Below are 27,904 nucleotides of genomic sequence, written 5' to 3'. Positions count from 1 at the left end.
ATGGAGGTAGGGCTGGGTACGGGACTAAAAGCAGGAGAATTGGAAAATGCTTTTGATAGGAGCCAGTGTTTTCTCTGATATATTTATTTTTAGTTCAAACCATTTTACAATATGAAGCCCCTATCAGAGGCTGATAGAGAAAAAGCAGGAAATCAGAAGATTCCAAAACTAACTGAATTATTGGAACTGGCACAGAAGGAAAAAATATCTGTGATATTTGATCTTAATGCCCCCGCACCAAGACATTTTCACAGAAGCTTGTATGTCCGCCATGTAGTAAGCGTGATCCTTGACTCTAAGATTGAGCAACATCTGGTATGTCTATCTTAGTATTTATGGTAGAGGTTGGGAGGTGGGTAGCATGTCCCAGGAGCATAGCAGCTGAATCTGACCTACCTTGTAGATCTTCCCTGGGATCCTAAAATAATTTTGCTCCCTGTAAAAATGGAGATGACTACTTTATACAGCTATATGTGGCAATCTGAGAATGACCCAATGAAATTTACATCAGTGGGGAAAAACATTGAGGCTTTTGCTATTACAAACCAAATGAAATGTCACCACTCTGTTAAAAGGGAATGTGTGTAATGGCTATATGACGTGACCTGCACCATCACCAGCATACAGCTATTAGAAAGAGCCTTGAGGTAACGGGGAGAAAGAATCTACCCCATCTTTCTTCTCTTCGTTGCTGCTCCCCACTGGGGGGAATAATTTATTTAATTGGCCAAGCCACTCAAGTTCTATAGCCATTGGTCCTTATAAAAAAAAAAAGAAAGAAAAGAAAGAGCCTCGGTATGGAACACTAAGGCTTTGAGGACTTGGCTTTCATTAATGACATATAAAGAGACTTTTTGAGCAGAGAGTTTTTCATCATGTTCTTCAGAAGCAACTCTGCATTTGGGCAGTCAGTCATTCCAAATGTCTTAAATTCTCAGAATATAGAAGAAAGCTATGAGTGAAACAAATATGTGTCTTTTTGCAAATAGAACTATTTCCACAGATGAGTCATAATAGCATTCCCTGTTGGCAGGAAATGACCCCCTGCAAAGATGATTCTTAGCATCATTAGCCAGAGGAGATGTTTATGATTCCCACCTTTCCTCCACACGTACCAGCTCCTCATCCACTCTGGCCAGTGTGAGGACACAGTGGACCCTTGGTCCTATGATGTTAACTGGGAAAACTCAGCTCCAGAACAACCTGGGTGAAAGCCCCATTATAAGGATTCATTAGACAATATTAGGCCAGGTTGACTCTATCACCAAGGGCTAGAATCTCTCTGCTCCCTGTAGACTGTTACCCATGCTGGAATGGGGCTCCAGCCATTCTACTTGGGGCTGTTGGTACCTAAACAGCTGGATTATCCACTGAAAGACTTCCTGTTTTTCCTTACAGATTTTTTGGTTGCCTGGTTTTGATAGGGAGTATGTCAGGAGAAGAGCTCCTGGTTTTCAGCAAGTGGGCCAGTTATTCTCCATTGAACGCCTCACAAAAGAAAATATCAGTAGAATAAATGTTGACCACAAGAGGCTGTTCTACAGTGGATTGAGGTAAGTGTTTGGCCACATCTCTTTCGGCATATATTGCCTTACTTGCACGAAATCTGTATCCCAACCAAGCTACTTAGGTCCCCCCTCCCACCTCAAGATTTCTGTGTGTGGCTATCTTTTTCGAATCTCCTGTTTTCATCTTCTTACCCTTCCCTCCGTCTCTGCCAACAAACATTTATCAAGGGTAGACTCTTCCTGGAACATACTCTTCAGCTCCTCCTTCATGCTTCAATCTCTCATCATTCAACACACCTTTTTGTATGCTTGGTGTTTTTGTTTTTATATAAATTGATCATTGAAAAGTCAGAACTCAGAAAGTTGTCGATTTCCTTCTGCCATTACTAGATGGATTGCAGTACCTTGTAAATAACTTTGTAATCCAGATAGCCAGATTTCTTATAGATATAATTCAGAACATAATTAAATCATTATTAGAAAAACCCTTAAAACAGCCAAGTATGAGAAGAAACTGAAATTCTTAACCACCACATTTATAAATATATAATCAGAGACAGATTTTTAGAATTAAAAGCACCTGGGAATAAAGTGGTAACTTTTTCAAACTTAGCTATTATTAATCACTGTTTAATTTAATCCATATTCCCTTTCTCTTAGATTAAAAATAATTTTTTTCAGGTAATTGTAAAGGCTTCAGAGACAGTCTGAACATGTATATGTATTTTGTTCAGATATACATATATATCTCCAAAATCTCTTGAGCTAGTAAAAATTCCCCTAGATATCTTTCTGTATCTCAAGCCATGAGCTAGGCTGTTGGATACACCTCTGTTCATGTTCTGACTTTTCCAGCCTCTCTGGCCATGGGGGGAGATGATCATAAAATATGTCTTTTTTCTTTTAGAATTAGATAATTATACATGTATTACCTCTTTTTCCCATTCAGAAGATTTCTCTTTGCCCAACTACTTCTCTGTTTTGAGTGTATTTCTGTTTCCTCTTACTTTTTTTTTTTTTTTTTTTTTTTTTGCGGTACCCGGGCCTCTCACTGTTGTGGCCTCTTCCGTTGCGGAGCACAGGCTCCGGACGCGCAGGCTCAGCGGCCATGGCTCACGGGCCCAGCCGCTCCACGGCATGTGGGATCCTCCCGGACCGGGGCACAAACCCGTGTCCCCTGCATCGGCAGGCGGACTCTCAACCACTGCGCCACCAGGGAAGCCCCCCTTTTACTTTTTTATCAAAGAGAAAATGGCTCCAAGATGATTTGCTTCTCTCCTAATCATAATTTAGATTCATCTAGTAGTTGGAAATAATTATAATAGCTTCCACTATTGAGCCTTTATTATGTGTCAAGTTCTGTTGGTAGACCACAGGCTCTTTTGGAAATTCTGGCTTACCCATCAGCTATGCGTGTGACTTTGGACAAGTTTCTAATAATCAGTTTTCTCATTTGAAAATTAAGGATAACAGTAACTTGATAGAATGGTTGAAAGATTAAGTGACATAATTCATATATGCACAGAGCAAAATGCTGGGCAAATATATGAACATAATGTTGTTCATATGTTGTTGTATGAATGTTGCTTTCATTATCACCATCCTTACATTCTGTGCCCTGGAAATTATCATCACTACCATTCTGCGAATGAGGCATCTTGCCTGTAAAGAGGAAAAGTTTAGGGAGGTTAGGTAATTCACCAAAGTCAATACAGTTGGTCAGTAAGGGACCACACTGAGATTTAAATATAGGCCTGACAGACTCCAGAGTCCAAATTCTTTCACTAATAAGCCTTTAGTTATTCTTTGGCCATAGTTATATGGACGTAGTTTCAGCTGGCATCAGACTTAAGAGAGATCATATCCTGAGTCCTATTAGAAAATCAAGCAGTTTAATTTAGCTCAGCAAATATTCACTGAGTAGTAATATGTACAGCATGCCATGCTAGTTTTATGTGAAAAGTCAACATAAGCGAGGCATCATCCTTTTTCTTAAGGAAACTATATATTCTAATAAGAATAAGGGTTTCTTCCATATGCCTATAATACAAGGTTGATTGTGACAGTTCATGAGCAGACTTTATTCCAAGTCATTCCCCTCAAGAAACACTAAATTTTAAGAAGTTAAGCGGTTGTAACTTGTTATTTGCATACTGTTCATGACCAGAATACTTATTATGATCACATTTCCAATACATTCTCTGTGAGCAGTGCTTACTTCCATCAGACCACACTCACAAGACATTGTGACCTTGCCATTTTGACTGAGAATGCTTTAAATACATTACTTTGATCAAACTTATATGAATATAGAGATGCCCTCTGTTTTATTTCTGATGTGGGAATTTTTAAGTGTTTAAAAAATTTTAATTTATTAAAAATTTAGTGAGGTGAAATTCACATAAAGTTAACCATTTTAAAGTAAACAATTCGGTGGCATTTAGTACATTCACAATGTTGTGCAACTGTCACCTGTAGTTCCAATACATTTTGGTACTGAACATTTTTATTTTCCCTCTGATTCTTGGTCAGTCTTGCCAGGGGTTTATGAATTTTACTAACAATTTCAAAACACCAAATTTTGGCTTTGTTAGCTTTATTCTGTTGCACATTTTCTTTCCTATTTCTTTGACTGCTGTTATCTTTATTATTTTCTTTCTTCTATTTCCTTTAGGTTTAATTTGCTCTTCTTTTAGAAGCAGAAAATTAGGTGATTGATTCTAGATCTTTTCTAATGTAAACATTTAAGGCTGTAAATTTCCCTGCAAGCATTGCTTTAATTGCATTCCACAAATAATTTTGATATATTCTTATTATCCAATTTAAAATATTTAAAAGTTTTTTTAGTTCCCACTTGACTCATGGATTATTTAGAAACGTGTTGCTAACTTTTTTAAAATTTGAGGATTTTCCGTCTACTCTAGTGTTATTGACTTCTGATTTAAGGTCACTGTGACCAGAGAACAGCTCTATATGATTTCAATACTTTATTTTTAATTTTTTAATTTTACTGACATGCCTTTGAAAGGTTTGTTTTGGTATAAGGCAAAGCGGCCAATTTGAAATACAAACAGATGGACACAATGTGTATATCAGATGTTGGGAGTAAAGATGGTTTATTGATTGAAATAATAGAGGCATTATTCTGATTTGTCTTGACATGAACGCTGATTTATGAATCTCCTCCCCATTGATTTCTTCCTGTAGTCCAGACACATAGAAATGATAAAAAATCTCACCAAAGCTCACCTTGGTGCTAATCAAGAGTGCTCAGTGAACATTATAAAACACATGATTTCAGTACTTTAAATGTATTTAAACTTTTCTTATAGACCACTATGCTGTATATCTTGGTGAACTTCCCATGTCCACCTGAAAAAGGTGAGCTCTCTTCATTTGTTGGGTGTGATATTCTATAAATATCAATTAGTTTAAATTGGTTGATAGTCTTTTTAAGCATTTTATACTGCATCTTCCCCCTGCTTTTCCTATTCAGTTAACACGAAACATTAGTTTGCAGATCAAACTCACACACATCAGAGAACTTACCTACTATGAAGTTTTATTATTAATTTCAAAGATACAGCAGTCTATCAAGAGGCTCAGACAAAGCAAGGAGAGGTCAGAGACATTGATTTCAACTTTGCAGGTTTCTTCCTTTATTGGACCCGTACTCTGTGGCCCACAGTAATAGATACGGCCTCCAAGTGAGTGTTTGCAGGGTTATTTCACTTAGAAGGAGAGCATTTGAGTTACAGAACATCTGCATTTAATACTCCCAGGGAGTTGTATGGCTTATGTGACTTTCTCCAGGGACGCATGCCTCATAAATCCACATTCTGTATTTATTTACAAAATATATAATAAAGAAATACTCAACCAGAAACATCCTTTTAAAAAATGTTCTATACATAAGGCCTTTCTTCCTGGTAAATATTATTATTATATTTAGAAAATATGTAGGTATCATGTTGACAAGGAGATTAGACCATGTCTTCTTCCTTCTTTCTTCTGGGAGCAACCTCTTCAGTCAGAGAGAAATTAAGGCCTCCTTGTGCATCATCTGTCAGTTATGGAGAAGGGGGTGTAGTATCTCCAATTATGATTGTTGATTTGTATATTTCTCCCTTTAGCTCTGTCTGTTGCTGTTATTGTGATTGTTATGGTTGTTTGGCTTCTCATATTTTAAACTCTTTTATTAGGTGTATTTGCATTTTATAATTGTTAGATCTTTTTGGTGAATCCACACTTTCATTATGAAATGTCCATTTTCTCTGGTTATAATTCTTGCCTAAAGATTACTTTTATTAATATTGCCACACTTGCTTTCTTATAATTAGTATTTGTGTGATATTTCTTTTTGTGTCCTTTGTCTTTCAACTGCTTTGTGTCTTTATATTTAAAGTACATCTCTTATAAACATCTCATAAAATATTATAGGTTCTTGCTTTTATATTTAGTAGGACAGTCTCTGCTTTTCAATGGGAATGTTTGGCCCATTAATATTTAGTTTAATAATTAATATACTTGGGTTTATATTACATCATACTATTTTTTTCTATTTGTCCTTTTTATTCTAGGTTGTTTATTTTGGTCATTCTTTTCCTGCCTTTTAATTTTTTTTAGTTAATCAATTATTTTTTAGTATTCTATTCTATCTCCTCTACTGGCTTCTTACATTTTAAATTATTTTTTACTGGTTGCTCTATGAATTATAAAAAATATCCTTATCTTATTACAATCCACCTTGAGTTAAATTATTCCATAATATAGAGTATAGAATATTAAAATCTTAATTCCATTGACTGCTGCCCTTTGTGCTATTGTTGTTATAAATAATATTTTTGTTATAAACCTAGAGTACATTTTTATTTTATTTTTAAAAATTGACTACCACTGGCATTTTTCACAGAACTAGAACAAAAAATTTCACAATTTGTATGGAAACACAAAAGACCCCGAATAGCCAAAGCAATCTTGAGAACGAAAAACGGGGCTGGAGGAATCAGGCTCCCTGACTTCAGACTATACTACAAAGCTACAGTAATCAAGACAGTATGGTACTGGCACAAAAACAGAAAGCTAGATCAATGGAACAGGATAGAAAGCCCAGAGATAAACCCACGCACATATGGTCACCTTATCTTTGATAAAGGAGGCAGGAATGTACAGTGGAGAAAGGACAGCCTCTTCAATAAGTGGTGCTGGGAAAACTGGACAGGCACATGTAAAAGTATGAGATTAGATCACTCCCTAACACCATACACAAAAATAAGCTCAAAATGGATTAAAGACCTAAATGTAAGGCCAGAAACTATCAAACTCTTAGAGGAAAACTTAGGCAGAACACTCTATGACATAAATCACAGCAAGATCCTTTTTGACCCACCTCCTAGAGAAATGGAAATAAAAACAAAAGGAAACAAATGGGACCTAATGAAACTTCAGAGCTTTTGCACAGCAAAGGAAACCATAAACAAGACCAAAAGACAACCGTCAGAATGGGAGAAAATATTTGCAAATGAAGCAACTGACAAAGGATTAATCTCCAAAATTTACAAGCAGCTCATGCAGCTCAACAACAAAAAAACAAAAAACCCAATCCCAAAATGGGCAGAAGACCTAAATAGACATTTCTCCAAAGAAGATATACAGACTGCCAACAAACACATGAAAGAATGCTCAACATCATTAATCATTAGAGAAATGCAAATCAAAACTACAATGAGATATCATTTCACACCAGTCAGAATGGCCATCATGAAAAAAATCTAGAAACAATAAATGCTGGAGAGGGTGTGGAGAAAAGGGAACAGTCTTGCACTGCTGGTGGGAATGTGAATTGGTACAGCCACTATGGAGAACAGTATGGAGGTTCCTTAAAAAACTACAAATAGAACTACCATATGACCCAGCAATCCCACTACTGGGCATATACCCTGAGAAAACCATAATTCAAAAAGAGTCATGTACCACAATGTTCACTGCAGCTCTATTTACAATAGCCCGGAGATGGAAACAACCTAAGTGCCCATCATCGGATGAATGGATAAAGAAGATGTGGCACATATATACAATGGAATATTACTCAGCCATAAAAAGAAACGAAATTGAGCTATTTGTAATGAGGTGGATAGACCTAGAGTCTGTCATACAGAGTGAAGTAAGTCACAAAGAGAAAGACAAATACCGTATGCTAACACATATATATGGAATTTAAGAAAAAAAAATGTCATGAAGAACTTAGGGTTAAGACAGGAATAAAGACACACACCTACTAGAGAACGGACTTGAGGATATGGGGAGGGAGAAGGGTGAGCTGTGACAAAGCGAGAGAGAGGCATGGACATATATACACTACCAAACGTAAGGTAGATAGCTAGTGGGAAGCAGCTGCATAGCACAGGGAGATCAGCTCGGTGCTTTGTGACCGCCTGGAGGGGTGGGATAGGGAGGGTGGGAGGGAGGGAGACGCAAGAGGGAAGAGATATGGGAACATATGTATATGTATAACTGATTCACTTTGTTATAAAGCAGAAACTAACACACCATTGTAAAGCAATTATACCCCAATAAAGATGTTAAAAAAATTGTATTTTTTAAATTAAACTTTTTATTTTGAGATAATTGCATATTAACCTGTAAGAAATAACACAAAATGATCCTGTATAGCTTTTACCCAGTTTACTCCAATGGTAAAACTTGTAAAACTTTAGTACAATATCAAAACCAAGGTATTGACATTGATGCAATCCACCAATCTTATTCAAATTTCCCCAGTTTTACTTATATTCATCTTCTGTGTGATTGTATATATAGCTCTGTGCAGTTTTTTCACATGTGTAGGATTGTATATCCAGTGCCACAACCAAGACATAGACTAGTTTCATCACTGGAAGTATTCTTTTTGTTTCCCTTTGATAACTACACTCCCCTTACTTCCATCCACTTCCCCTCACCTCAAACCCTAGCTCTTCACAATCACTAATCTGTTCTCTACTTTTATTATTTTGTCATTTTGAGAATGTAATATAAATAGTATCATAGAGTATATAACCTGTTGTGATTGGCTTTTTTTCATTCACTATAATTCCCTTTGAGAGTTATCCAGGTTATTACGTATATAATAGTTTATCCTTTTTCATTTCTGAGTAGTATTCCATTGTGTGGAGGTACTGAAGTTTGTTTAATCATTCACCAACTTAAGGCTATCTGACTGTTTCTGTTTATGAGCTATTATAAATAAATCTGTTATGAACATTTGTGTACAGGTTTTCATGTGAACATAAGGTTTTTAAATTAAAAGTCTATAGTTTATTCAGATTTTAGTCATTTTTAAAAAATGTTTTAACTGTGGTAAAAATACATATAATATAAAATGTACTGTTTTAATCATTTGTAAACATACAGTTCAGTCATTCTAATATACATTCATTACATTGTGCAGCCATCTCTGCCATCAAGCTACCTAACTCTTTTTGTCTTATAAGCTCAAATTCTGTACTCATTAAACAATAACATCCCTACCAACTCCCCCACCCCCAGACCCTGGCAACCACCATTCTGCATTCTTTCTCTGATTTTGACTTATATAAGTGGAATCATGTAGTATTTGTCTTTTTGCAACTGGCTTATTTCACTTAGCATAAAATGCTCTAGGTTCATCCATGTTAAATCCATCCATTGCAGAATTTCTTTCTTTTTTAAGGCTAAATAATATTCCATTGCATGTATACACCACAGTTTGCTTATTCATTCATCAGTTGATGAACACTTGAGTTGCTTCCACATTCTAGATATAGTGAATAATGCTGCTATGAACATGGGTGTACAAATATCTCTTCAAGACCCTTCTTTCAATTGTTTTGGCAATATATCCATTAAGTGGACTTTGTGGATCATATGGTAATTCTATTTTTAATATTTTGAGGATACTGCTTTCCATAACAGCTGTACCAACAGTACACAGGGGTTCCAATTTCTCTATATCCTCTGCACCCTTGTTGATTTCTGGGTTTTTTTTTTTTTTGATGTAGCTATCCTAATGGGTTAGTATTAGTTCTTCTTGAAAGGTTTGGTGGAATTCAACAGTGAAGGCAATGGGTCCAGGACTTCTCTTTGTTGGAAGGTTTTTGGTTAATGATACAATCTCCTTATTCATTGTATGTCTATTTGCATTTTCTAATTCTTTATGATTAAAAGGTAGGTTTTGTGTTTCTAGGAATTTGTTTCATCTAGGTTATCCAATTTGTTGGGATACAACTGTTCATAGTACTCTCTTATAATCCTTTTTATTTCTGTAAAATTGGTAGTAATGTCCCCACTTTTATTTCTGCTTTCAGTAATTTGAGTTTCTCTTTTTATTAATAGTACATCTAGATAAAGGTTTATCAATTTTGTTGATCTTTTTGAAGAACTAACCTTTGGGTTCATTGATTTTCTCTATTGGTTTTCTGTTTTCAATTTCATTTATATCTGCTCTAATCTTTATTATTTTCTTTCTTTTGCTATGTTGGATCAATTTGTTCATCTTTTTCTAGTTCCTTAAGTTACAAAGTTAGGATGCTGATTTGAGATCTTTCTTGTTTTTTAAATGTAAGCATGTATAACTATGAATTTACGCCCAGCACCCCTTTTGCTGCATACCATAAGTTTTGGTATGTTGTGTTTTTATTCTCATTTGTCCCAAGTATTTTGTAATTTCCCTTGTGATTTCTTTCTTGATCCATTGGTAGTTTAAAAGTGTGTTAAGTTCCACAGATATGTGAATTTTCCAGTTTTCCTTCTGTCATTGACTTCTAATTTCATCTTGTTGTGGTTGGAGGAGATACTTGTATGGTATCAATCTGTTTGAATCTATCGAGACTTAATTTGTTGCCTAACATGTTGTCTGTCTTGCAAAGTGTGCACTTGAGAAGAATGAGTATGTTGTTAGTGTTGGGCTGAGTATTATGTATATGTCTGTTAGATATAGTTAGTCCTTGTGTTGATTAAGTACTCTATTTCCTTACTTACCTTTGGTGTGGTTGTTCTATCCATTGTTGAGAGTGGGATATTGAAATCTCTAATGATTATTGTACAGCTGTCTATTTCTCCCTTCAATTCTGTTAGTTTTTGCTCTGTCAGTTTTGCTGGTCTGTCATTAGGTGTGTAAATGTTTATAATTGTTGTATCTTCTTGCTGTATTGAACCTCTTATTAATATATAATGTCCTTCTTTGTCTCTTATAACCTTGATATAAAGCCTATTTTGTCTAATATCAGCATAGCCACCCCTGCTCTTGTTGGTTACTATCTGCATGGATTGTCTTTCCATCCTTTCCCTTGTAATCTATCTGTGTCTTTGAATATAAGGTGAGTCTCTTGTAGACATCATGAATTGAAACATATGTTTTATCTGTTCTGCCAGTCTCTGTCTTTTACTTAGAGAGTTTGACCCATTTATATTTAAAATAATTACTGGCAAGGAGGGATTTTGTCACACTGTTACTTCTGTCATTTCTGTAAATATTTGTTATTTTGTTTCTGTCATCTGTTTTTTTTTCTTTCTTTACTTTCTGTATGCCTTATACCTTTTTTATCACTTTGGTTTCTGCATTACAATTTTCTTTGTTGTTTTGTTGACCTTTTATAGTGAAATGTTTAAATCCTTTTCTCATTTTTGGGGGGTGTATATTCTATATCTATTTTATTTGTGGTTAGCATGGGAATTACATTTACTATACTAAAGCTTTAACACTCTTATTTGAATTTATATCAGCTTAATTTCAATAATATAGAAAAACTCTTTTCCTTTACAGATCTATTCCTACCTTTCTGGGTTGTTAACATCAGAAAATTAAATCTTTATACATTGTGTGCCCCAAAACATAAACTAGTAATTTAAAAAAAAGGCATTAGTCTCAAATTACATAGAAAACAACTTTTGGAGCTACAAACCAAATTTACAATAATACTAACTTTTAGACTAATAATTTTTTTTCTTTAGATATATTAGTCTCTTAAATCATGTAGAAAATAAAAAGTACAGTCACAAACCAGTGTTACAGTAGTACTAGCTTTTATAATTGCCCATATATTTGCTTTTATTGAGATCTTTATTTCTTCCTTCAGTTTTGAGTAACTGTCTAGTGTCCATTCATTTCACCTTGCAGAACTCCATTTAGTTTTTCTTGCAAGGTGAGTCTAGTGGCCATGAACTCCCTCAGCTTTAGTTCTTCTGGGAATATCTTAATTTGTTTCTCACTTCTGAATGACAGTTTTTCTGGATATAAGATCCTTCATTGACAGTATTTTAACACTTTGAATAGGTTGGTCCACTGCCTTCTGGCCTCCAAAGTTCTGATGAGAAATCTGCTGGTGATGTTGAGGATCCCTTGTATGAGACAAGTTGCTTCTCTCTTGGTGCTTTCAGCATTCTCTCTCTGGCTTTTGAAAATCTGATTATAATGCATCTCAGCGTGAGTCCCTTTGAATTCATCTTATTTGGAGTTTGTTGATCTTCTTGGATGTTTTCCTTCATGTCTTTGATCGAATTTGAGAAGTTTTAAGCCATTATTTTTTCAAATATTCTTTCTGTCCTGGTCTATTTCTCTTTTCCTTTTGGGAATCCAAGAATGCATATATTGATCTGTTTGATGGTGTCCCATAGACATCTTAGGCTGTTCATTTTTCTTCAATTTTTTTTCTTTCTGTTCTTCAGAATGGTTAATGTCTATTGGCCTGTCTTCAACTTCACCAATTCTTTCTTCTACCTGCTCAAATCTGCCTTTGGATCCTAATAATAAAATTTTCATTTCAGTTACTATACTGTTCAATTCTAGAATTCTTTTTGGTTTCTCTTTTAGGATTTATGTTCTTTATTAATATTTAAATTTTGTTTATACATTTTTAAACTTTATCTACATCTTCCTTTAGTTCTTTGAGTATCTTTCAAATACTTGTTTCCAAGTCCTTGTCTAGCATATCTGCCAACAGCTCTTTTCTGGGAACAGTTTTTATCAAGTTATTTTTTTTCCTTTGAATGGACCCTATTTTCTTGTTTCTTAGTATGCCTCGTGATTTTTTTTGGTTGAAAAATGTATATTTCAATCTAATAATCTGGTAACTCTGGAAATCAGATTCTTCCCTTCCTCAAGGTATGCTGTATTTTTGTTATTTGTTTATTTGTTGTTGTTGGCTGTCTCTGTGCCAAGGATCAGCCTGAGTTCTTCTCAAATCTCTTCTGTTCCTTTCCTTGCTCATACATGTCACTTTCTAATTTTCCCCCTATATAAAGTTGCTTTTGCATGTCCTAGTCTTTAATGTATGACTCCCAAAAAGGGAAAAAAAGAAAAATAAAAGGTGGGGAGGAAAGAGTGCTGGCCCTTTTAACCCCTGGTAGTCACTTCAGTGGGAGTGGGAGGGGTTTGCAACAATGGGGGAAGGTACAAAAATCATGGCTTCCCTACTCTGTCTACAGCTCTGTGGATGGAAGCATCAATCAGTGATCAGAGCACAGATACCTAATATATGAAGGATAGCATCCTTTTGGCTCACCTTGGCTCCTACAAGGTGTGTGCAAGCTGCTTCAGGAACATGGGCACAGCTGCCTGCCATGGGGCTAGGGGCTGGTGTACTGTAACTGCTACTGTGCCAAGTGATGAAATCAACCAAAGTTAACTATAACTTACCATCCAAAACTCCCCTGGAAGTTGAAAGCCTTCAATAGATTCCATAGTTACAAAATAGTTATATTTTACCTTTTATGGATCATGCTTTTAGTGTCAAGTCTAAGAGTTCTTGGTCTAGCTCTTAGATCTCAAAGATTTCTCCTATGTTTTAAACATATTCTTTCATCACTATTATGCAATTTACAGCTTTCAGATCCTTCCTTGTTTTGTTAAGTTTATACCTAAGTATTTAATTTTCTTTGGAGTGATTGCTAATAGTATTGTTTTAAATTTCAATTTCTATATGTTTATTAATGTATAGAAATGTGTTTGGTTTTTATGTGTTGGTTTCAAAAAGTATAAAAAATAGGTTTTTAAAAACCATTTCCTTATTTCTATTTTTTAAATTTATCTTTAGGTGATCTGTAGAATTCTCTTAAAGACAATGTAACATATTGGGTAACTAATGGCAAGCACTCCTGTAAAGGTGGTATGGTTATTTTTATTTTACAGTGTATACACTGAGCCTAAGAAATTGCCAGGTTAGTATGTGACAGAGCTGGGATTCAAACCCAGGCTTGTACAGAGCTGTTTTCAATATGCTATACCATCTCAGGGTTTAAAAAGTCTTTTGAAGGCACTTACATGGTGTATTTTCTGAGAAATTTAATCTCTGAAAATAACAACTTGACTAGGTGTTCTTCTACTGTTTCTGTAGATAGTGCACAAATATTTACTGACATTTGAAGTTCTGACATTGGGAAGTGTTGTGTTCCATTCCCCCTACTCAATGCTTATAAAAATTCTTTATATTTGAAATTTAAATATTCAACAAATTGGTATTCATTTCTTCATTCCTTCCTTTAACTATTTCTGAAGGCAGGTATGCTAGGTACTGGATATACAGAGATGAGTAAGACACAGTCTCTGCTTTTAATTTGCTTACAGTCAAGTAAAGAAGACTGATAGGAAAGCAGATAAATAGAGTAGAGTGTGGTAAGTACTCTGATAGAAGGAAGTACATTTGCTACAAAACAGTGTACTGGAGCTGGTGCATTTCAGCTTATGGGAGCAAGTTGTGGGAGTATTTACACCATGGAAATTGGCAAATTCTACAGTTAGGGCTTTTCTTCTTTTTTCTTTCCCTCCGTCTCCCTTTCCTTCCTCCCTCCCTCCCACTCTCCCTCTCCTCCTTCCTTCCTTCCTTCCCTCCTCTTTCCCTTAGGAAGCCAGTTTACTAAAATACTACTGTTGGTACAGGAGGAAAGGTATTAAATCCAGTCCTTTATCTCACCGTAACATGAGCTCATTCTGCATGTCATATCATAAGTTGTCCTACTACCAACTGCTTCTGGTGATTTAAGCAACAGCCTTTCACGGACATGGTGGCTGTTTCCCTTTTACATGATGAGAGTGAGATTAAGTCTAAATCTCCTGTGGGTTCTTTTTCTTCCCAGAGAATATAAAGCAGTTAACATCAACATCAACTTATACATCGTCAATGAACCTTGGCTTTTCTCACTGGCCTGGTGCTCCAGCATTCATTCAGTGACCACAGACAACATTCAGGTCCTAAATGAGATAAATCACCCTTACTTCTTCATGGTGAGCTGATGGTCCAGATTGTTCTTCCGACTCTGGTATAATAGGGGTCTCTGTCCCCCACCCCACCCCTACACTGCCCACTGTGCAGTCCCCAGGGAAGCTGCTTAAGAGCAGAGATTTATGTGACCTTGGAAATGGCATTCCCCTTTCTCTCACCCAGATCCTTCTGTGATTTTCAGGGAAAAATTAATGTTGTTTTAATAATTGAATTAATATTGAATCTTCACACTGCCTTTCGTGCATTATGTAATTTAACCCTCTGAGTTAGCCACTAGGAGTATCCCCATGGGGGATCTGAAGTGTGTAGCTTCACATGATACAAGGTTCAAAATGAGGTCTGACTCCAGAGTTTTGTTACTGCAGCCACACCTTCCTGTAGGCACAACAACAATGACAGTGGCATGGGGTGTGGGGAGAAAATCAAGTGTACTTGATTCCAAAGTGAAAACTGTGTGTCCTGAGCAAAGGAGAGTGAGTGTCCAGCCACCGAGCTTGATTTCACCTCTGTCCTGCTACTGCTTATGGCCAGAAGTGTGGGGACCTGAAGACCTGTGTTTTAATCCCAGCTAAATCCCACCACTTACTGTCTGTAGAGGGAACCCCAGCTAACCAGTTAACTGCTACAGAAGCTGTTTTTCAAATCAGTGTAGAGTATGTTGACTGAGTCGGACATCTATAACAGAAAACAGCTTAATTTCTCTCCACTGACTCTTTAAACTGCTCTGTGAACTAGATCTTTCCTTGCCCTTGAATGAGGTCTCACTCAGATCCCATAGCTTTTCTAGTCACTCTTAGATAATTTCTTAAAGTACAGTTTAGTCACCAAAAAGCCTCAGTTCAGCATCAACAGTCTAGTCCAGAGAATAACCCAGACTCTAAACTGCCTTGAAAATTAAAGCTTTTTAAATGAGAGGCCTAAATATTTCTTGTTGCTTTCTCCATAACTCCAGGTTCACTGGCCCTTGTTTCTGTCTTGATCAGCGTCAGGAGCAGGAGAAAGGGGATCAAGGCCAAGGGCACAATCTCACAGGGCCAGTGCCTGTACTGAGGCCCTCTGGTGGCAGTGTAAAATTGCTTCCCTCTTCTTTCTTGGTGGCTCGGGCATTCTTCTATAGATGACCCTCAAGGAAACCTTGGATGGCAGGTCCCTTGGCATAGATAAAACCTCTCCACTTGTCTGTCCCCATACCATCCCGCTTCATGTATGTACTATATACTTTTCTAACATTTTTGTTTTTTAAAATTGATTGCAAAGTAAACTTGTTCATTATATAAAATTCAATCATTATGAAAACCTATAAATTAGAAAGCAGTACACTCCTCCATAATCCTATCCCCCCTAAATCAGTAATATCTTAACGTTGTCCCTTTGTATATATCAAATAAAACTTTATTAAGTAAAACTTTTCATTTTAATATTTTAATTCATAATATTTGAATTGATAATAAATTCATGTGATTCAAAATTCAAAGAGTATAAAAGAATGTAAGTAAAAAACTTCCCTCTACACCTGGCCTGGGCTTTTTTAAAGGACCCAAAGTCACTTTGTTCAGGGAGGTGGGGCCAGTATCCCAAGGACTTTCCTAAGCAGCCCACACTCTGGGTTAGAATATGCAGATTCAAATCTTGACTCTACCACTTACTGTGTGACCTTGGAAATGTTAGTTAACCTGTCTGGGCCTCAGACAGGTTATTTGTTTATTTGTAAATTGGGAATAAAAACACTACAATAGGGAAACCTTCAAGATGGTGGAGGAGTAAGACGTGGAGATCACCTTCCTCCCCACAAATACATCAGAAATCCATCTACATGTGGAACAACTCCTACAGAACACTTACTGAATGCTGGCAGAAGACCTCAGACTTCCCAAAAAGCAAGAAACTCCCCCACGTACCTGGGTAGGGCAAAAAAAAAAGAAAAAACAGAGACAAAAGAATAGGGACGGGACCTGCACCTCTGGGAGGGAGCTGTGAAGGAGGAAAAGCTTCCACACACTAGGAAGGCCCTTCGCTGGCGGAGGCTGCAGGTGGCGGAGGGGGGAAGCTTCGGAGTCACGGAGGAGAGTGCAGCAACAGGGGTGTGGAGGGCAAAGCGGAGAGATTCCTTCACAGAGGATCGGTGCCGCCCAGCACTCACCAGCCTGAAAGGCTTGTCTATTCATCCGCCGGGGTGGGTGTGGGCTGGGAGCTGAGGCTCGGACTTCGGAGGTCAGATCCCAGGGAGAGGACTGGGATTGGCTGCGTGAACACAGCCTGAAGGGGGCTAGTGCACCACAGCTAGCTGGGAGGGAGTCTGGGGGAAAGTCTGGAACTGCCGAAGAGGCAAGAGACCATTGTTTCGGGGTGCTTGAGGAGAGGGGATTCACAGCACTGCCTAAACGAGCTCGAGAGACAGGTGTGAGCTGCGGCTATCAGCGCAGAAACCAGAGACAGGCATGAAACGCTGAGGCTGCTGCTGCTGCAGCAGCCACCAAGAAGCCTGTGTGCAAGCACAGGTCACTATGCACACCTCCCCTCACGGGAGCCTATGCAGCCCGCCACTGCCAGGGTCCCGTGATCCAGGGACAACTTCCCCTGGAGAACACAGGGCATGCCTCAGGCTGTTGCAACTTCACGCCGGCCTCTGCCACCGCAGGCTCGCCTTGCATTCTGTAACCCTCCCTCCCCCCGGCCTGAGTGACTCAGAGCCCCCTAATCAGCTGCTACTTCAACCCTGTCCTGTCTGAGCAAAGAACAGGCGCCCTCAGGTGACCTACATGCAGAGGCAGGGCCAAATCCAAAGCTGAACCCCAGGAGCTGTGCCGACAAAGTAGAGAAAGGGAAATTTCTCCCAGCAGTCTCAGGGGCAGTGGATTAAATCTCCACAATCAACTTGACGTACCCTGCATCTCTGGAATAACTGAATAGACAACGAATCATCCCAAAATTGAGGCAGTGGACTTTGGGAGCAACTGTAGACTTGGGGTTTGCTCTCTGCACCTAATTTGTTTCAGGTTTTATGTTTATCTTAGTTTAATATTTAGAGTTTATGATCATTGGTAGATTTGTTTATTGATTTGGTTGCTCTCCTTTTTTATATGTAGATATATATATATTTTTTCCTTTTTCTCTTTTTGTGTGTATGTGTATGCTTCTTTGTGTGATTTTGTCTGTATAGCTTTGCTTTTACCATTTGTCCTAGGGTTCTATCTGTCCATTTGTGTGTGTGTGTGTCTGTGTTGTTTTTAGCGCGTGTTATCATTGGTTTTTTGGTTTGGTTGCTCTCTTCTTTCTTTCTTTCCTTTTCTTTCTTCTAATTTTTTTAGTTTTTAATAATTTAAAAATTTTTAATTTTAATAACTTTATTCTTTCCTTCCGTCCTTCCTTCCTACCTTCCTTCCTTCCCTCCCTCCCTCCCTCCCTCCTTCCTTCCTTCCTTCCTTCCTTCCTTCCGTCCTTTCTTTCTTTCCCATCTACCTTTTCTTCTGAGCCATGTGGCTGACACGGTCCTGGTGCTCCAGCTGGGTGTCAAGGCCTGTGCCTCTGAGGTGGGAGAGCCGAGTTGAGGACACTGGTCCACCAGAGACCTCCCGGCTCCACATAAAATCAAATGGCAAAAGCTCTCCCAGAGATCTCCATCTCAACGCTAAGACCCAGCTCCACTCAAAGACCAGCAAGCTACAGTGCTGGACACCCTATGCCAAACAACAAGCAAGAGAGGAACACAACCCCACGCATTAGCAGAGAGGCTGCCTAAAATCATAAAAAGGTCACAGACACACTAAAACACACCACCAGACACGGTCCTACCCACCAGAAAAAAAAGATTCAGCCTCATCCATCAGACACAGACATCAATCCCCTCCACCAGGAAGCCTACACAACCCACTGAACCAACCTTACTCACTGGCAGCAGACACCAAAAACAACGGGAACTACGAACTTGCAGCCTCCAAAAAGACCCCAAACACAGTAAGTTAAGCAAAATGAGAAGACAGAGGAACACAGAGCAGATGAAGGAGCAAAGTAAAAACCCACCAGAACAAACAAATGAAGAGGAAATAGGCAGTCTACCTGAAAAAGAACTCAGAGTAATGATAGTAAAGATGATCCAAAATCTTGGAAATAGAATGGAGAAAATACAAGAAACATTTAACAAGGACCTAGAAGAGCTAAAGAGCAACAAACCATGATGAACAACACAATAAATGAAATTTAAAAATTCTCTAGAAGGAATCAGTAGCAGAATAACTGAGGGAAAAAACGGATAAGTGACCTGGAAGATAAAATAGTGGAAATAACTACCACAGAGCAGAATAAAGAAAAAGAATGAAAAGAATTGAGGACCGTTTCAGAGACTTCTGGGACAACATTAAACGCACCAACATTCAAATTATAGGGGTCCCAGAAGAAGAAGAGAAAAAGAAAGGGACTGAGAAAATATTTGAAGAGATTATAATTGAAAACTTCCCTAATATGGGAAAGGAAATAGTCAATCAAATCCAGGAAGCGCAGAGTCCCACACAGGATAAATCCAAGGAGAAAGACACATATTAATCAAACTATCAAAAATTAAATGCAAAGAAAAAATAGTAAAAGCAGCAAGGGAAAAACAACAAATAACATACAAGTGAATCCCCATAAGGTTAACAGCTGATCTTTCAGCAGAAACTCTGCAAGCCAGAAGGGAGTGGCAGGACGTATTTAAAGTGATGAAAGGGAAAAAACCTACAACCAAGATTACTCTACCCAGCAAGGACCTCATTCATATTCAACAGAGAAATTAAAACCTTTACAGACAAGCAAAAGCTAAGAGAATCCAGCACCACCAAACCAGCTTTACAACAAATGCTAAAGGAACTTCTCTAGGGAGAAAACACAACAGAAGGAAGAGACCTTCACTAACAAACCCAAAGCAATTAAGAAAATGGTAATAGGAAAATACATATCGATAATTACCTTAAATGTAAACGCATTAAATACTCCAACCAAAAGACATAGACTGGCTGAATGGATACATAAACAAGACCCATATATATGCTGTCTACAAGAGACCCACTTCAGACCTAGGGACACATACAGAATGAAAGTGAGGGAATGGAAAAAGATATTCCATGCAAATGGAAATCAAAAAAAAGCTGAAGTAACAGTTCTCATATCAGCCAAAGTAGACTTTAAAATAAAGAGTGTTACAAGAGACAAAGAAGGACACTACATAATGCTCAAGGGATCAATCCAAGAAGAAGATATAACAATTGTAAATATTTATGCACCCAACATAGGAGCGCCTCAATATATAAGGCAAATGCTAACAGCCATAAAAGGGGAAATCGACAGTAACACAATCATAGTAGGGGACTTTAACACCCCACTTTCACCAATGGACAGATCATCCAAAATGAAAATAAATAAAGAAACAAGCTTTAAATGACACATTAAACAAGATGCACTTAATTGATATTTTTTGGACATTCCATCCAAAAAGAACAATACACTTTCTTCTCAAGTGCTCATGGAACATTCTCCAGGATAGATCATATCGTGGGTCACAAATCAAGCCTTGGTAAATTTAAGAAAATTGAAATCATATCAAGTATCTTTTCCAATCACAATGCTATGAGACTAGATATCAATTACAGGAAAAAATCTGTAAAAAATACAACCACATGGAGGCTAAACAATACACTATAAAATAACCAAGAGATTACTGAAGAAATAAAAGAGGAAATCAAAAAATACCTGGAAACAAATGACAATGAAAACACAAGGACCCAAAACCTATGGGATGCAGCAAAAGCAGTTCTAAGGGGGAAGTTTATAGCAATACAATCCTACCTCAAGAAACAAGACATATCTCAAATAAACAACCTAACCTTACACCTAAAGCAATTACAGAAAGAACAAAAACCCCCAATGTTAGCAGAAGGAAAGAAATCATAAAGATCAGATTAGAAATAAATGAAATAGAAATGAAGGAAATAATAACAAAGATCAATAAAACTAAAAGCTGGTTCTTTGAGAAGATAAGCAAAATTGATAAACCATTAGCCAGACTCATCAAGGAAAAAAGGGAGAAGACTCAAATCAATAGAATTAGAAATGAAAAAGGAGAAGTAACAACTGACACTGCAGAAATACAAAGGATCATGAGAGATTACTACAAGCAACTCTATGCCAATAAAATGGACAACGTGGAAGAAATAGACAAATTCTTAGAAAAGCACAACGTTCCCAGACTGAACCGGGAAGAAATAGAAAATATAAACAGACGGATCACAAGCACTGAAATAGAAACTGTGATTAAAAATCTTCCAGCCAGCAAAAGCCCAGGACCAGATGGCTTCACAGACGAATTCTATCAAACATTTAGAGAACAGCTACAACCTATCGTTCTCTAACTCTTCCAAAATATAGCAGAGGGAGGAACACTCCCAAACTCATTCTACGAGGCCACCATCACCCTGATACCTAAACGAGACAAAGATGTCACACAAAAAAGAAAACTACAGGCCAATATCACTGATGAACATAGAGTCAACAAAATACTAGCAAACAGAATCTAACAGCACATTAAAAGGATCATACACCATGATCAAGTGGGGTTTATCCCAGGAATGCAAGGATTCTTCAGTGTATGCAAATTAATCAATGTGATAAACCATATTAACAAATTGAAAGAGAAAAACCATATGATCATCTCAATAGCTGCAGAAAAAGCTTTCGACCTAATTAAACAGCCAAAAACCTTACAGAAAGTAGGCATGGGGGAACTTACCTCAATATAACAAAGGCCATGTATGACAAACCCACAGCCAACATCATTCTCAGCGGTGAAAAACTGAAAACATTTCCTCTAAGATCAGGAACAAGACAAGATTGTCCACTCTCACTACTATTATTCAACATAGTTTTGGAAGTCCTAGCCACAGCAATCAGAGAAGAAAAAGAAATACAAGGAATCCAAATCAGAAAAGAAGAAGTAGAGCTGTCACTGTTTTAGATGACATGATGCTATACATAGAGTATCCTAAAGATGCTACCAGAAAACTACTAGAGCTAATCAATGATTTTGGTAAAGTAGCAGGATACAAAATTAATGCACAGATATCTCTTGCATTCCTATACACTAATGATGAAAAATCTGACAGGGAAATTAAGGAAACAGTTGCATTTACCATTGCAATGAAAAGAATAAAATATCTAGGAATAAACCTACCTAAGGAGACAAAAGACCTGTATGCAGAAATCTATAAGACATTGATGAAAGAAATTAAAGATGCTACAAACAGAAGGAGAGATATACCATGTTCTTGGATTGGAAGAATCAACATTGTGAAAATGACTGTACTACCAAAAGCAAACTACAGATTCAATGCAATCCCTATCAAACTACCAATGATATTTTTCACAGAACTACAACAAAAACTTTCATAATTTGTATGGAAACACGAAAGACCCCGAATAGCCAAAGCCATCTTGAGAAAGAAAAACTGAGCTGGAGGAATCAGGCTCCCTGACTTCAGACTATACTACAAAGCTATAGTAATCAAGACAGTATGGTACTGGCACAAAAACAGAAAGATAGATCAATGGAACAGGATAGAAATCCCAGAGGTAATCCCATGCACATATGGTCACCTTATCTTTGACAAAGGAGGCCAGAATATACAATGGAGAAAAGACAGCCCCTTCAATAAGTGGTGCTGGAAAACTGGACAGCTGCATGTAAAAGAATGAAGTTAGAACACTCCCTAGCACCAAACACAAAAATAAACTCAAAATGGATTAAAGACCTAAATATAAGGCCAGACACTATAAAACTCTTAGAGGAAAATATAGGCAGAGCACCCTATGACATAAATCACAGCAAGATCCTTTTTGACCCACCTCCTAGAGAAATGGAAATAAAAACGAAAGTAAAAAATGGGACCTAATGAAACTTAAAAGCTTTTGCACAGCAAAGGAAACCATAAACAAGACCAAAAGACAACCCTCAGAATGGAAGAAAATATTTGCAAATGAAGCAACTGACAAAGGATTAATCTCCAAAATTTATAAGCAGCTCATGCAGCTTAATAACAAAAAAACAAACAACCCAATCCAAAAATGGGCAGAAAACCTAAATAGACATTTCTCCAAAGAAGATATACAGATTGCCAACAAACACAAGAAAGGATGCTCAACATCACTAATCATTAGAGAAATGTAAATGAAAACTACAATGAGGTATCACCTCACACCAGTCAGAATGGCCATCACCAGAAAATCTACAAATAATAAATGCTAGAGAGGGTGTGGAGAAAAGGGAACACTCCTGCACTGTTGGTGGAAATGTAAATTGATACAGCTGCTATGGAGAACAGTATGGAGGTTCCTTCAAAAACTAAAAATAGAACTACTGTACGACCCAGCAATTCCACTAGTGGGCATATACCCTGAGAAAACCATAATTCAAAAAGAGTCATGTACCACAATATTCATTGCAGCTCTATTTACAATAGCCAGGACATGGAAGCAATCTAAGTGTCCATCGACAGATGAATGCATAAAGAAGATGTGGCACATGTTTTCAATGGAATATTACTCAGCCATAAAAAGAAACGAAGTTGAGTTATTTGTAGTGAGGTGGATGGATCTAGAGTCTGTCATACAGAGTGAAGTAAGTCAGAAAGAGGAGAACAAATACCATATGGTAACACATACATATGGAATGTGAAAAAAAAAAAAGGTTCTGAAGAACCTAAGGGCAGGAAAGGAATAAAAATGCGGATGTAGAGAATGGACTTGAGGACACAGGGAGGGGGAAGGGTAAGCTGGGACGAAATGAGAGAGTGGCATGGACATATACACACTTCCAAATCTAAAACAGATGGCTAGTAGGAAGCAGCCACACAGCACAGAGGGATCAGCTTGGAATTTTGTGACCACCAGGAGGAGTGGGATAGGGAGGGTGGGAGGGAGCTGCAAGAGGGAGGATATATGGGGATATATGTATCTGTATAGCTGATGCACTTTGTTATACAGTAGAAACTAACACACCATTGTAAAGCAATTATACTCCAATAAAGATGTATAAAAAATACTACAATAGAAGCAATTTTATCCAAAATAATCCTCTTTGCTTAGCAGTCTGTTAATTCAAAAATTTTAAATGGGGAATCGTGAAATAAATGATATACAGTGTATTAGCTTTTTACTACATTAAAAAAAAATACCTAATACTTAGTGGCTTAAAACAAACAAATGTTTGTCACATTCTCTATGATGGCTGAGTGGTTTCTCTGTGCTCAGCCAGTTTGGTTGGACTAAGTGGTAGGATGGCCTCATTCATATGTCTATGGTCTTACCTGAGATGACTGTGGTCTCTCTTCGTTTGGTCAGTCATCCTTAAGGAATCCAGCTTGTGTATGTTCACCTGGTTGCATTGGGTTCTCAGCAGCAAGAGAGGTCAAGTCCCAATGCACATACCTTTTCAAGGATATCCCAGTGTGATGTTTGCTAATGTTCCATTGGCCAAAGAAAATCACATGGTCAAGTCCAGATTCAAGGTGGGGCAGGGAAGAAACAGACTTTACCTTTTGATGGAGAGGAACAGCAAAGTCACATTGCATATAGACCTGCATTTTGGAAGGAATATTTTGGTCTTTTTTATAAACAATCTACCACATACATACCTCACACATTTTAATTTAAACCATTCACTTTTTGACATAGACTTAATGTCTTTCCTTTGAGTGTATTTCAGCTGATTGAATTCTGTATTCTCTTGCTTATGTATACTTTCCAATGAACCATCTATGATTTCTACGTTTTGTTTCCTTAAAGCACAACAAGAACTTGAGGGACTTCCCTGGTGGTCCAGAGGGTAAGACTCTGCGCTCCCAATACAGGGGGTCTGGGTTTGATCCCTGGTCAGGGAACTAGATCCCACATGCATGCCACAACTAAGAGTTCGCATGTTGCAACTAAGAAGCCCACGTGCTGCAACTAAAAGATCCTGCATGCCACAACTAAGAGCCCACATGCCATAACTAAGAAGTCTGCATGCCACAACTAAGAAACCCGCATGCTGCACCTAAAAATTCCCGTATGCCACAACCAAAAAGCCTGCATGCTGCAACGAAGTCTGCATGCCACAACTAAGAGGTCCGCATGCTGCAACTAGGAGTCTGTATGCCACAACAAAAAGATCCTGCATGCCGAAACTAAAAGATCCTGCATGCCTCAACTAAGACCCGGCGCAGCCAAGATACATAAATAAATAAATACTTTAAAAAATTAAAAATAAAACAACGTGAAGTCATTTGGAGAAATGACGGGAATGAGGAAGCCACCCAGTTTTTTATAATCGTCCCCTCATCTCTTAGTGTTTCTCTCATACCTAAATCAAAAGCAGTTTATTTTTTAATGACCTTTTCTTTCTTCATCGTTTTTCAAAGCATCGACTTAGTTTCCTTGAAAATGACATACTTTTTAAACTCAGATTTTACAGATTTAAGTAACACTGAATTACACTGCGCAATTTAAACAACTGGTACAGCTGTTCTAAGCCATTTGGGTAGTAAGAACAACTGATTCTTGGTGACGGTCCAGCTCACTTAGTGGGCATCCTGAAGCAGGCCAAAGCATAGGTCAGTTAGGTTCCCAGAGAGGATTAAGAGCCTCAATTTAGTGGAAGTTGGTTAAGAGCTTCTAATGTACATGCCTAGAAGAGCTGTTGTGAGGATTAACTGTGAAAATACCTTTGAAGTGCTTGGAATGCTTCCTTAACTCCTGTAAATTCTCATTAATGTTAGCTGTTGTTCTCATCATTATCATGATAGTTCATGTTATTGTTATTATTATCATTGTTAATCAGTCCAAGGAAAGACCATGGGATAGGGTGGAAATGGCATAAGAAAAAATAAAAATGATAGACCCAGTACCATCAAGTAATACTAGAAGGGGGACAATGAAGGTGGAAAGGGATGAGTAAACTAGCGAAATGAAAAACTCATACAAGAGAACCTAGAAGATGGAGCTCTGTGAAATGGGTGATTCAGGCAAGGAGACTGGAGAAGTTGGCCTGTTAGTTAAGAATTATAATTTCAACATATTTATCTGAAGCATGATGATTTAGGAGAAGGATTCCTAAATGCTGGTTCACAGACTGGTTGCTTTTTCCTGGGAAGCTTGTTAAAAATACAGAAATTCTCATTCCTGAGTCTGTAGTGAGGCCCAGGAACCTGTATTACTAAAAGCTGCTCAGGTAGATTTGGATGCACAGCCAGGTTTGGGAAGCCATGCCATGAAAACATAGAACACTGGAAGTCAAGAAACTTGGGCTGTAGTCCTGGGTCCAGAATACACTTGCTCTGTGACATCTCTGGGACTCCCTCAAACACCTATCTTGAGGGTCCAGGGAGAAGTGTGGGAAGTATTTTATCCTTTGTAGAGCCTTTGGCACATGTAAGGGGGCATTGTTAGGATAGCAGCAGGTACTCTCTGTGTTTGAGACCAACCCCATCATCAAGGTTCCTCTGCCTGGTCTGCCCCCTCTCCTCCCGGGCAGCCAAGCAAGGGACCTGGCCTACATGATCTAAAATCCCTTCTAGCTGTAAATCCTTTAACTATTTTCTATTTTGCAGACACCAAGTTACTATAAGTTCATGTGGATTCTCGTGGATTGTGTTTCTGCAGTTTTCATTGTTGCCATATTTTATTTTCATTGGTAAGCATATGTTTGTAATTTTAAATGATTTTTTCCCAAAATAAAAATATAAATGGTCCTTATGTAAATCTGAGAAAAAACAGTTACATTTTCCCCATAATTCTATATGGCGAATTCTCAGGAAGACAGGGTTTTATCATCTGAACCTCCCATTTCTTCTCATGCTGCTTGCAGCTCCTCACACCCCTTCTACCTCCTAAAAATGAGACCATATTCTAAGAATAAGGACTCTCACTAAAGCTTAATCAAATCCTGTTACTACTGTTTTGGTGTGGATCAGTTGGGAGAGGACAGGGATTGAAGGTTGTTCAGAACAAGTGTCTCCACCTCCCCACCTTCCACAAAATTGGACATGCAGAGTGCTGTGTAAAGAGCAAGTTCACAAACTGGGGAGCCTGGATTTTAGTTGTGGCTTTGCCCTTAGTTTCTGGGTGACCCTGGGAAAATCACTGCCCCTTTCCAGACCATAGTCTTTTTATCTGTCCAAGAAAATAACATTTGAGAATTCTTGAGGGAAAATGCTTCAAGATTGCAAGGTTCAGGGTGGGAGAGGGGACATCTGGTAGAAGAATTTTAGCTAGAAGAGTCCATGGTGGTTTAGACCTCATCATGCCCATCATTTCCTCATTTGAGTTCTCCTTTAAAGGCGGAAACTACAAACCCTCTGCTTAAGGTAGAATTTGACTGGATAATGTTCCTTTCTGGCCACTGCCTTGAATTATGGCCTATTTTGGAAGAGGTCTGTGAGGCTCATGGATAGTCTGCTTCCTTCCAGGTGGAGAGAGAGCCAAAAAGAAAAATTACTCCAGAGCACTGGCATTCACACAGGTAAATCAGAGGCCTAGCCCACTCTCTTAATTCCTACCCATTGCCTCCAGGATACAGGGCCTGCCTTTAATGTATTTGACAAGCGTTGAAAGAGTGGGGACCAGTGAGAAGTTGGGACAAAGAGGCTGGGCACAGATTCTGGAGGGCCCTTGGCATAAGGATTCATTGTGGACTTTATCCTCTAAACAATAAGACTCCTTGGAAGATTTTGAACACGGGCATTTTTTGTTCACTTGTTGATATATTCATTCATCACATAGTTATTGAGTACCTACTTTGTGCCAGGCACTGTGAGAGAGACTGAAGTAACTGAAAGCCGTCTATGGGGTGACACAAGAGAACAGAGGTTCTGGCCCACAGAGAGCAGTGACGAAGCAGGCAGAGGCATAGCAATTGATGCCATTAGGCTAGGCCCCTAGGTCCAGGACAGAGAAGGTGCCATGCTTACCAGGGCTGAATGTGCTTTATATGGCTTCAGTTGTGGGTGATGTATATTGGAAGGTGGAGAGAGAAAACTGTGGAGGGGGGATGCTGGAATCGAGTCTAGGCTCTGCATATAAGCAATCAGGAGATGGCAAGTGAATTTCAAACAAGGGAGCTTGTGCAGACTTCTGAGTAAAGGG

The 27,904-nt window shown here is 38.0% G+C and overlaps 1 protein-coding gene across 1 annotated transcript; it reads left to right on the top strand.

The window, feature by feature from the left end:
- Positions 1-27,298, top strand: GDPD4 (glycerophosphodiester phosphodiesterase domain containing 4). Its single transcript, XM_067751683.1, has 6 exons — positions 1-6; positions 94-315; positions 1,399-1,553; positions 14,616-14,763; positions 26,371-26,453; positions 27,229-27,298. The coding sequence occupies exons 1-6, from the start codon at positions 1-3 to the stop codon at positions 27,296-27,298; spliced, it is 684 nt and encodes a 227-aa protein (XP_067607784.1).
- The last annotated feature ends 606 nt before the right edge of the window (positions 27,299-27,904 follow it).

Source organism: Pseudorca crassidens, chromosome 9 (assembly GCF_039906515.1).
Source record: "Pseudorca crassidens isolate mPseCra1 chromosome 9, mPseCra1.hap1, whole genome shotgun sequence".
Taxonomy (NCBI): domain Eukaryota; kingdom Metazoa; phylum Chordata; class Mammalia; order Artiodactyla; family Delphinidae; genus Pseudorca; species Pseudorca crassidens.
Note: the sequence above shows the minus strand (reverse complement) of the source record. Positions and strands in the feature narration are given on the sequence as shown.